The 10012-nt window shown below is 56.4% G+C and overlaps 2 protein-coding genes across 2 annotated transcripts; both read left to right on the forward strand.

Moving 5' to 3' along the window:
• Positions 1–959: 959 nt before the first annotated feature.
• On the forward strand, positions 960–3848 carry JKF63_05623 (uncharacterized protein; the record flags this gene model as incomplete). The annotated part of the gene is made up of 1 exon (XM_067901580.1): positions 960–3848. The coding sequence occupies one exon, from the start codon at positions 960–962 to the stop codon at positions 3846–3848; it is 2889 nt and encodes a 962-aa protein (XP_067756846.1).
• A 1184-nt stretch (positions 3849–5032) lies between these two features.
• Positions 5033–9166, forward strand: JKF63_05624 (uncharacterized protein; the record flags this gene model as incomplete). The annotated part of the gene is made up of 1 exon (XM_067901581.1): positions 5033–9166. The coding sequence occupies one exon, from the start codon at positions 5033–5035 to the stop codon at positions 9164–9166; it is 4134 nt and encodes a 1377-aa protein (XP_067756847.1).
• Positions 9167–10012: the final 846 nt, after the last annotated feature.

The following is a 10012-nucleotide window of genomic DNA, read 5'->3' on the forward strand; positions in this document are numbered from 1 at the left end:
AGTGTTCAAAATTTTGCCTCTGCTCTGTCGTGTGTGTCTTTCGAGCGCTGAGTCTAAAGGTACTCATCGTCATACAGAAGAGCATACACCTCACAGAATAAAGATTGTGCCTCTCCCCCCCCCTTTCCTTCTCTTTCCCATTCTATTTGTTCTCTCCCTCTCGGGCACGTGCACTGTACGCTCCCCTCACCACAGATCTATTTTCTTTTGATTGTAATCCCTTATTTTAGGTGGACATTGAGCTTCCGTACGTCGTTGCAATACGTCTTTCCGATCCGTCTCTCTCCCCCTTTGTACTTTCGCCCACACGAGATCCCTCTCACACACAGCGTGCGCCCACCTGTTGCCCCCCTCTCTCTGTGTGTGTGTGTGTGTGTTTCATTTTTGCTGATTTGGTCTCTCCTCCCCCCCTTTTTTTGTACTTTCCCTCATTTTTGTCTCGAGTTTTGTTTTAACATTTTTTTGTACCGCTTTGTTTTTCCTCAAAAACAACAGAATTTTGTACTTGAAGACCATAAAAAAAATTCTTTTCAGTATTCTCTCTTTTTTCCGTTTTAAAATTTGTGTTTCTGTTTTCGTCTTATCCCTCTTTACTCCTTCTTCCTTTTGTCTTTCTCATACTCAAATCCAAACACACAGACACGCACACGCACACACAACGCCTACAGTGCTACTCTTTCTCTGCTCTCCCTCCCTCCCACTCTGTTTCTCTCTCTCTCGATATCCCTCGATTTCAACTCCACCGATTCACTTGGGTGGAGCGGAAGGTGACATTCCTGTGAGCAAACAATCTTTGTATCCCTTTGAGTTTTCATTGAAGTTTATTTTGTCCCGCCTCACCGCGCCTCCCCCCTTTTTTTTCCATATAGCTGTGGCGTGCCCCACCGCTATCCTGCCTTGGACTCTTGTTGCCTCTGTGTCGTTCTTTGCATTTCCGGTTTTCCCAGAGCCGCCGAGCAATGCTTCGCCATCTTAGCCATACAGTCGCAGCGACGCCCTCCGCTGCTGCTGTGCTGTTGCACCTGACAGTGATTTTTTGGCTTTGTTGTACTGGCGTCACCGCCGCGCCGGCGTTCATGGACCCGATGCAACTCGAAGGGGAGCTTTCGGCGATTTTTCCGCGGTACGACACGGAGGTGCAGGACCTTTTGGGACCTGCCGTGGCGTTGGGTCTGGGTCCCATAGGTGGCAGCCTCTACGTGAGCTCAAACTCATCCAACTCCAACGCTTCTTCCTTGCTTGTTTGCGCCCGAGCAGACGTGAATGCCATGATCGCACCTGTCACCCTGTCGACTGCCGACGCGCTTTTTCACTCGATTACGGGTGGTGTCTCAGGGCAACTGGATGTGCATCATGGCTGCTACATGGCGAACACTCAGGGAACCCTGCCCCAGTGCGTGGCAATGCTGACTTCTACTGCCGCAGACTGTGGCGGTGTTGCCGCGGATGCCGTTGGCCCGCACTTGGAAATTGCTGCGCACGCAAATTCTACTGGCACCAAGACTGTGGTTGGATACCCCAAAGTTTTGCGCTCTACTGCTTCGATGCTTGCCAACTACGTTTATAATTGGTCGCACCAGCGTCTGAAACTGGAGCGTTCCCTACGGCGCACCCGTGAGGCGACGACTGCTTTGGCCCGCGTGCAGAAGCTCATGCAAAACGCTGCTGCAATATCGCCTAGTGAAGAGGAGGACTCGCTCCTGCGTGCGCGGGCCACGGCACACGTGGCAAAAGTAGTCTCCGAGGCGAACAACCGAATCATGGACAAGCACCGCCTCTGGAGAGACTGGATGCTACCGTCACTCGGGATCATTTCGGGGATCACAAGCGACGAAAACAGAAATCTCGTCTCAAGCGACTCCGATGTGGCCTATGGCCCCGATGTTTCAAAGTGCCCGCTTTATGACTACACAAGTCTGCTCTTCTGGGGGTACGAATCCATGGAGTCGAAGATGAGTCAACACTTGGTCAGAACGCTGGAGATGGTGGATTTGTTGCACTTAAAAAAGTTGAAGCCCGCCCTACGGGGTCTGCAGTGCGTGCAGATGATGTCAGTAACGGCCCTGATGATACTGGAAGATGAACCCGTGCGCACGGTTGCCAAAATGCTGTCCAAAGGTTATGTGAAGAACACCACTATTTGGGATCTCGAGGAATTCGACATATTGGCGGCCAACTACAGTAGCAGCTTGCGCGACCACCAGCTCTGGATCCTCGCCTACATGTTGGCTGTCGTCGGCACCCCGGAAGTAGCGGATGAGCTTTTCGGTGGCACCGCCGTTGTGGACTGCATGCGCCGGGCAGCGCTCGTTGTGCCTGACAACTTTACCGGTACGGTGCCTCCGTCTCTTGCTTGGTGTCTGTATAACACGCCAATGAACGAAACGACGCAGGGTTCTGTTCGACAGCGCTCCCTCGTCACCCGTGAAAGCAGCGCTGTTGCTCCGAATGGGCAGTGTCTCTGGGGACTGAGTGTATGGAATGGTCTATGCGATGGCGTTGCGTTTGACCCCTCTCAATGCAACCTGTGCCCTCCTGGCTCTGTTGGGGACGGCGAGGGTCACTGCGTGTGCGGTGATGCCAGCGGGATGTATGCAACACTGACGAAAGGTTGTGTGCCGAAAGAGCCCGCCAACGACGTCCCGGGCGTTCGGATCCACGATGGAGGCCGCCACAGCACCATTCCTCTCTCTGGCGACAACGCTTCCGTGACGCTGCTCTCCGTGCAACTCCCCCGAACAGCAATTCTGTTTGACCCCAGTGCATATCTACGTGTAGATGTCGTCTGTCATGACAGCGGCCGTGGTAGCGGCGGAACGCAGCTTGTGGCTACGCGTTCTGGCAACAGGAAGCCTCCGTGCGCCTCTGTCGTGGCGTACGAGCGGCAGCGAGAGCGCACGGGGGTGATGCACACGTTTCTCGGCGGTACTCAGCGCTTCGTTACATATGCCGAGAGCTTGATAATCTCGGCGACTGGCACCGCCGCTTTCTACGGTGAGACATGCCGTGTGAATGTCACCGTCGCGAGCACACTACGCCGCAACTCGCAGCCTGTGACAGCCGGTACGTGGACCTTTGTCCCCGGAGCGACGCCGCTGCACCTGGAGTTACATGGGGTGAATAAATCGACGGCGTCAGGGGTAAACGGTGCAAAGCCTCTCCCGCGCTGCCAGGGCGTAGGTGCAAAAGTTTATGCGACTTCTATGCCCGCTGCCGTGCATGCAGGCGTGTGCCGCGTCTCTGGTGAGCAACTGGGGGTGTTTGCTGCAGCTGGGGACTATAGTCTCTTTGGCAGGTCCATCCAGCAGGCCGTCAGTACCCGTGTCCGGCACAGCGCTGGCGTTGCTCAGGACGCCGCTTTCATCTCAACAGTGCAATCCTTGGCTGCGCGGACTGCCATGGAGGTGATTCTGGAAGGCGGCGGTGCCACCGACTCAGATGTGTTGTGGTCAGTCAAAATAAACCCTGGCGTAACACCGCTCGCCGTGAACGCCTGGAGATCCGGGGGCTACGCCAATGTAAGCCTCGACACGCTACGACTCGCCCACTCGCTGCGGGTGCGATTCGCGGACACAATGGATACCTCCGCCTTTGCGCCTGCCGGGATGACGGTGCCGTTTCGCTACGAGGATGGTCAGGGCGGTGCCAACGATGTCGGCAGCGAGATGTCAGCCAGCAGTGGTATCGACCACAAAACCACTTCCGTGGCTATCGAGCGGCACCGCACCAGGTACTTGGTCGCCATCATCCTCCTTTCTTTGGTCTTTGCTTCTCTGGTGGCGCTATTCATAGCGTTTCTTTACCTCCTCTTCAAGACAGATAAATGGCCGAAGTTTCTTTTGACCTGAGAAGCATCGATGCCGCCCGTCGTTATTTATTTATGCATTTATGCATCTTCTCTCCCCCCATCTCCCCCCTCTTTTTCTATTGATATATGATGTATGTATATGTATATATGTATATATGTACATATATATATATATATATATTCCCCTCGTTTTTTTTTTCATATTCTCTCCATCGGTCTGTTCGTCACGTGCTTCCTGAACTTGCCCATGTAAAAACACCCGCGGGCGCCCGCGTGTGTGTGTGTGTGTGGACCTTTGAGGGTATGTTTTTTTTTTTGAAATATATATATATATATATATATATATATATATATAACATAAGTGTATCTGTGTCTCTGTCTGTCTGTATGTCTTTGACTTTCCACTTCTCCATGATGGGTACATCACAAAAATATTTTTTTTTCGCAACAAAAATTCATTAGTCATCACCTCATGATGATGGTGTGGTAGGGAGGGAGTCCAGCCAAACCCTCATGTGGTGTGTCTCGTTCTCGTCTACCTGTATGTTGTTTTGCCCATTCGCCCCTTCTACACACCTACATGGACGGCTCGAGCGGGGAGTGCGGTATAGGGGTGTGGGAGACGTGAAGAGGTTCACACACACACACACGCACACAGATGGGAGGGGGGGGATAGGGAGATGAGATGAGTTGGCCGCCGCTACTACCCATGCCTGCATGCGCAAGGTTTAATATTTCTGGCGCGCGCTCTCTCCCTCTCTCTCTCTCTCTGTGTGGTGCGCTCGAATGTATGAACATGCGTGTAAACATTTATTTCTCCTCTCTGCTGTACACCACACACACACCCACACACACACACACACACCACACACACACCACACACATACACACACACACGCAGAGACACACAGACAAGACGGATCTTCTCACTTAAGTACAGGGGCGTGAAAAGGAACAACGCAAATCTCCATAGAGGAACGGTGTTGGCCCTTTGTGCACTCGACGTGGTTGGCAGAGAGAAGGGAAAGACCGGCAGCGGCGGCGGGGCGGGGGCGAATGAGTTAATCAACTCCCCCGCACACCCATTTTACGTCTCATCTAGCGTCACCGACCCACCTATGTTTATATATATATATATATGTAAATATATAAATACAACAGACCTATAGAAGCCTATCCGACACACCTGGGAGGAGGTGCGCTGGCCAAAACCAGCACCAAGCAATGGGCAGTATTCATAAGCTAACAGATGACGTGATCAACCGCATCGCGGCAGGCGAGGTGGTACAGAGACCCAGCGCAGCCCTAAAGGAGCTGCTGGAGAACGCGATTGATGCGGGCTGCAGCCGTGTGCAGGTCGTGGCGGCGGAGGGTGGACTCGATGTGCTGCAGGTGAGCGACGACGGGAGTGGTATCCACAAGGAGGACCTGCCGCTTCTGTGCGAGCGCTACGCCACGAGCAAGCTGCAGAAATTCGAAGACCTACATCGGGTCACTTCATTTGGCTTTCGTGGCGAGGCTCTCGCGTCGATATCGTACGTGTCACGAGTGACAGTGACCACACGGCGCCGACAAGCGTTTCAGGAGATCAGCGATGGCGCGTGCCCCGCACGTGTGTCTTCATCAACGGCAGGAGAAGCTGTCGCGTGGCGCTGCCAATACCTGAATGGGGTTCTCCTCGGTGACCCACAGCCGTGTGCTGGCAACCCTGGCACTACCATCCGCGCGGAGAAGCTCTTCTACAACGTTCTCGTGCGGCGCCGCTCGTTTCGTGCGTCGGAGGAGTGGGGTCGCATTGTGGATGTCGTCTCGCGCTACGCCCTCGCATTCCCCGCGATCGGCTTCACCTGTCATCGCGACAAGGCCTACAGCGGTGCCTCTAGTGGCGGAGGGTCTTCGATGGGCTCTCTGAGCCGGCTGGGAGGCGGCAGCAGCAGCAGCTCAGCCAGTGCCGCTACCAACGCAGGCGGTGCTGGTGCTGGAGGCCTCTGCTTCCCTCCTCGCTCCAGCATGCGGCAGAATATACGACTTTCACATGGTAGCGAGATCGCATCGCATCTGCGCCTTGTGTACGCGTACAACGTGGAGACAGCCACGACGCTATCGTGTGATTCCGCAGAGGATCTAGACGCCGATCTCCCCCCACCTGAGGTGGTGACGGAGGAAGGAGCGTTCAGCGCAGGCGACGAACCTGGGTCGCTGTCGGTATCATCATCTGCATCCTCGTTCACCAAAGCGTCGTCGTCGTCACCAGGCTCCAAACAGAGCGTTGCTCAGGAGGGGCGTGTGTTCTCACAAATGGAGCAGCGTGCGCGGCGCGTGCGTGCGACCAGCGGCCCAGCCGGCGAGGGCCTTTTCACCCTCGTTGGGTACACCAGTGACCCCACACTGACCCAGCGCAAGCCGTATTTGTGCCTCTTCATTAATCAGCGTCTTGTTGAGAGCGCTGCTATACGCAAGGCGATCGACGCCGTCTACAGCGGTGTCCTCACTAGTGGCCACCGACCTTTCACGGTGCTCCTACTCTCCGTCCCTACAGACCGTGTGGACGTGAACGTACACCCAACCAAGAAGGAGGTGTGCCTCTTGGATGAGGAGCTGATCCTGTCCCGAGTGGCGGAGGTATGCCGTGGGGCTGTGCTAGAGGCAGCGGCGGCTCGCCAGATGGACATGCTGAAGATGCGGCACATTGCTGCGTTGGCACTGAAGCAGCAGTTGCCCATCGCAGACGGTGTCGGCGTGGGAGACGACAGCGCGAAAGCGGAGCTGAGTGGGAGCAGTAGTCAGCACATACTGGAGAAGCTGCGGGAGCAGCATCAGCGGGGCGTTCCCCTCGCTTCACCGCTGACATCGTCATCCCTCACCTCCACGGCAGCTGCCGCTTCGGTGGGAGCAGGACTTGGCAGCGGTGGACCAGCTGTCGTGGTGGCTCCGTGCACGATAGTCCGCGTTGAGCCACAGAGAGGGGCACTGGACAAGTACTTCTCGCAGCGACTCACCGCAGCCGCTGCGCCAGCGCCAGTGACCGAGTCGGTGCCTACTTCATCTGAGTCTCCCTTTTCGTCGTTGTCATCCACGGAAAAGGCACTCTCGCGGGGCTCGGTGGGGAATCCGCTTCGCGTACAGGAAGGGCCGTTGAAGGGTGAGGATATGCGATATGGGTCAGCGAGTGAGCAAGCAACGAAGGGCGATACATCCAGCGGCCAGCCTCAGACAGCAGCCACTTACGAGGCACCTTCGTGGGAGGCGGTGATGGCCTCCCTGAACGGCCAACGCGGTTCTGCTACCACGGCTCCTAAAACCGAAGATGAGGAGCACCGTGGTGACGTCCCTCTCGCATGCTCTCAGGAAGCGACTCGCAGCGACGCAGGGCACGTCATAGCAACTCACGCAACGCAGGCGCCCTGCGACGCAGCGGAGGGTTTCGGCAAAAACGGCGCAAGTCTCATTGCGGCAGGTGGGCCGCATCCCACGGAGGAACGCACACTCACCCACGACGACGGCAACGCGAAAACTCCACAGGTGAGCGCTGCAATTCCCAACGATAGCCCAGCTGATGATGACGACGACGAAGCCGAAGATGACGGCATGCGTGAATTCAAGCGTCACCGGCATGAGGTGCATGCACGGGCGCAGTTCCTTCAAGGGGGTGCCGGTACTGCTGCTGCTGCTGCTGCTGCTGCTGCTGCTAATGCTGTGGCGGCGGCGGGTGAGGAAGCGGTTTTGCACGTTGCAAACTGCGCGCCTGTTCTTCCTCCGACTTTGAGCGTGCCATCGTCGCCAACGGCAGAGGGAGAGAAAGCGCAGGGGCTCATGGCACGTCTCGGTGCAGTGGTGCGAGCTTCGGACATGCTACGTGGCGAAGCGGCCGCCGAGGACGCCTCACATTTTGCACACACTGGCTTCCCTTATCAAGGCGGCGAGGCGGGGGGCGAGAACGGCCTGTTAGACGCCTCCAGGGATGGTGTCCCAGCTGTTGCAACGGGGTCACTCGTCGTCCATGTCGATGAGGTGCCGGCACCGCCGCTGCTCTCGAGTGTATCGATTATCGTGGAACGCCTTCTCTCTGACGCCAGCCCAACGGCAGACAACCTTGTCGGTCAGCTCTCCTTCGTTGGGGTGGTTGACTCGCGTGCCTTTCTGGCGCAGGCGGGGACCACCTTGCTTTGGTGCGACACCATGGCGCTGGTGCGACACGCCATCTTCCAGCGCATCTTTTTTCGCTGGGTTCAGCCTGCACTACCCGCGCCCCCGCTTCTCACATTCACTACCCCGATTCTGCTGGCAGATTTATTACTGTTCGCGTTGGCGTACGACGGGCCGCATCTGCAGCCAACCTCTGCAAAGTTGCTGTGTGTTTTAGAGGAATGTGCGAGGAAGCAGCGGACAGTCCCGGCTAGCGGTGATGCGGCTCAGCCAGGAGACAGCGCTCCAACCGCAGACGCCGTGCCGCAGATTGGCGACGAGACAGCGCGCGAGTGGCAAAAGCTGCTGTTTACAGCTAAGGTGAAGCCCACAAGGCTCAGCGACGGTGACCCGCTCCCCGGAAACAGCGTAGATGGTGGCTTTGATGCGTCGGTGTCGGCACTACGGGATCCCCAGTGCGCTACGATGCGCTATGTGCGGCGATTGGTGAGGCGTTTGTGCCACTGGCGGGGATTGCTGAAGGAGTACTTTTACATTGACATCACCGCTGACGGACTGCTTGTTGGGCTTCCCTATGGGCTGAACCGCCACTGGCCGCCGCGAATGCGAGCAGTGCCTGTACTAGTGTGGCTCTTGGCAGAAGCGGTACCATACCCCGGCACTGCCTCTCCATCGTCTTCTACAACGAGCGGTGCCGTTAGTCAGGCGAGTTTAACAGGTGTCTCGTCCCAGTACAGCAAAGACCGTGGCGCGGAGCAGGTTGTCACATCTGTTGCCGCACCCACATTAGCCGCATCTTCTGTCTCGCCAACGCAAACGGCAACCGCGCTCACCACCACCACCACCACCAACACATCACCCCTTCCTCCAGCAATGGAGGACGAGGCGGATGGAGTAGCGCAGGAAGTCGCCTGTTTCACGGCGGTGGCGCGGCACATTTCTGATGTGCTCTACAGTCCGCCGCCGCCGCCGCCGCCTGGAGCACTGTTGACCTCTGTAGGGGGCCCTGGTACTCGTACGTCGGTCAACCCCACAGAAAAGACTGACGTGGCGTCTCCGGAGCGCTGGGCAGAGGAGCTAGTGCAATACGGACTCTTCCCCTGCTTGAAGAACTCGCAACTCTTTCGTCTACCGGACCATTGCATGCGGGATGGCACGATACAGTCGTTGGTCTCGGTAGAGTCTCTCTATAAAGTGTTCGAGCGCTGCTGAAGTCCGAAGGGGAATGCCGGGGAGGGGGGCAACATGAGACATCATCAATGTTGTGTGTATGTGTGTGTATGTGTGTGTGTGTGTGTGTGTGTCGGAGGGGGGGTTTGTTTCTAAAAGACTGGCGCACAGGAGAGCGCTGACAGTCAATGTCAGAAGCTGTGATTGAGAGAGGTCACCGTCTCTTCCCCCATACTATAGGTTCCTGTGTGCTTACTTTCCCCCCTCTCTCCCTCCCTGGGCTTCACATGTTTCGCTAGAGGGTCAGCTTCCATGCACGGTTTCCCATTTCTCAGTAATACGGGCAACGCTCTTTCTCTCCCTCCCCCCCCCCCTCCCCCATCCCATCCCTCACTCCCTTTCCCGGCCGCCAATGAGGAAACCGCCGTCCTCCTTACACACACACACACATGCCATGTCATGCCATGTGTGTTGCACTCCATCCAGGTATATACCCCCTGTGACATCACATCTACACGTCTGTTGATGCACCGGCCTTCCTCCTACTTCCTCCGTTCCTTTCAGATTTATGCGATGACAGACGAAAGAATACGATGACTCAGACCAAGGTGCACACCGACAGAAAAAGAAGAGAGGAGAGAGTCCGCTGTTCTGTGCGTGTGGGGTATTGGTGTGGTGTGATGAGGAGGATAAAGTGTGACGTGACTTTCCTCTCCTCTCCTCCCCCTCCTCCTCCTCCCCTTCACTCGCTTTGCCTCTTCCGTCTCACCCCGTTTCCACCAGACATGCAATGACATAAGCACACACACATGTATATTTAGACGCGTGCGCAGGTTCGGCAATGTGCATCGGCTTTCTGTAGGGTTTTGCGCCCACACCGTCATGTCT

Source organism: Porcisia hertigi, chromosome 24, assembly GCF_017918235.1.
Source record: "Porcisia hertigi strain C119 chromosome 24, whole genome shotgun sequence".
Taxonomy (NCBI): Eukaryota; Euglenozoa; class Kinetoplastea; order Trypanosomatida; family Trypanosomatidae; genus Porcisia; species Porcisia hertigi.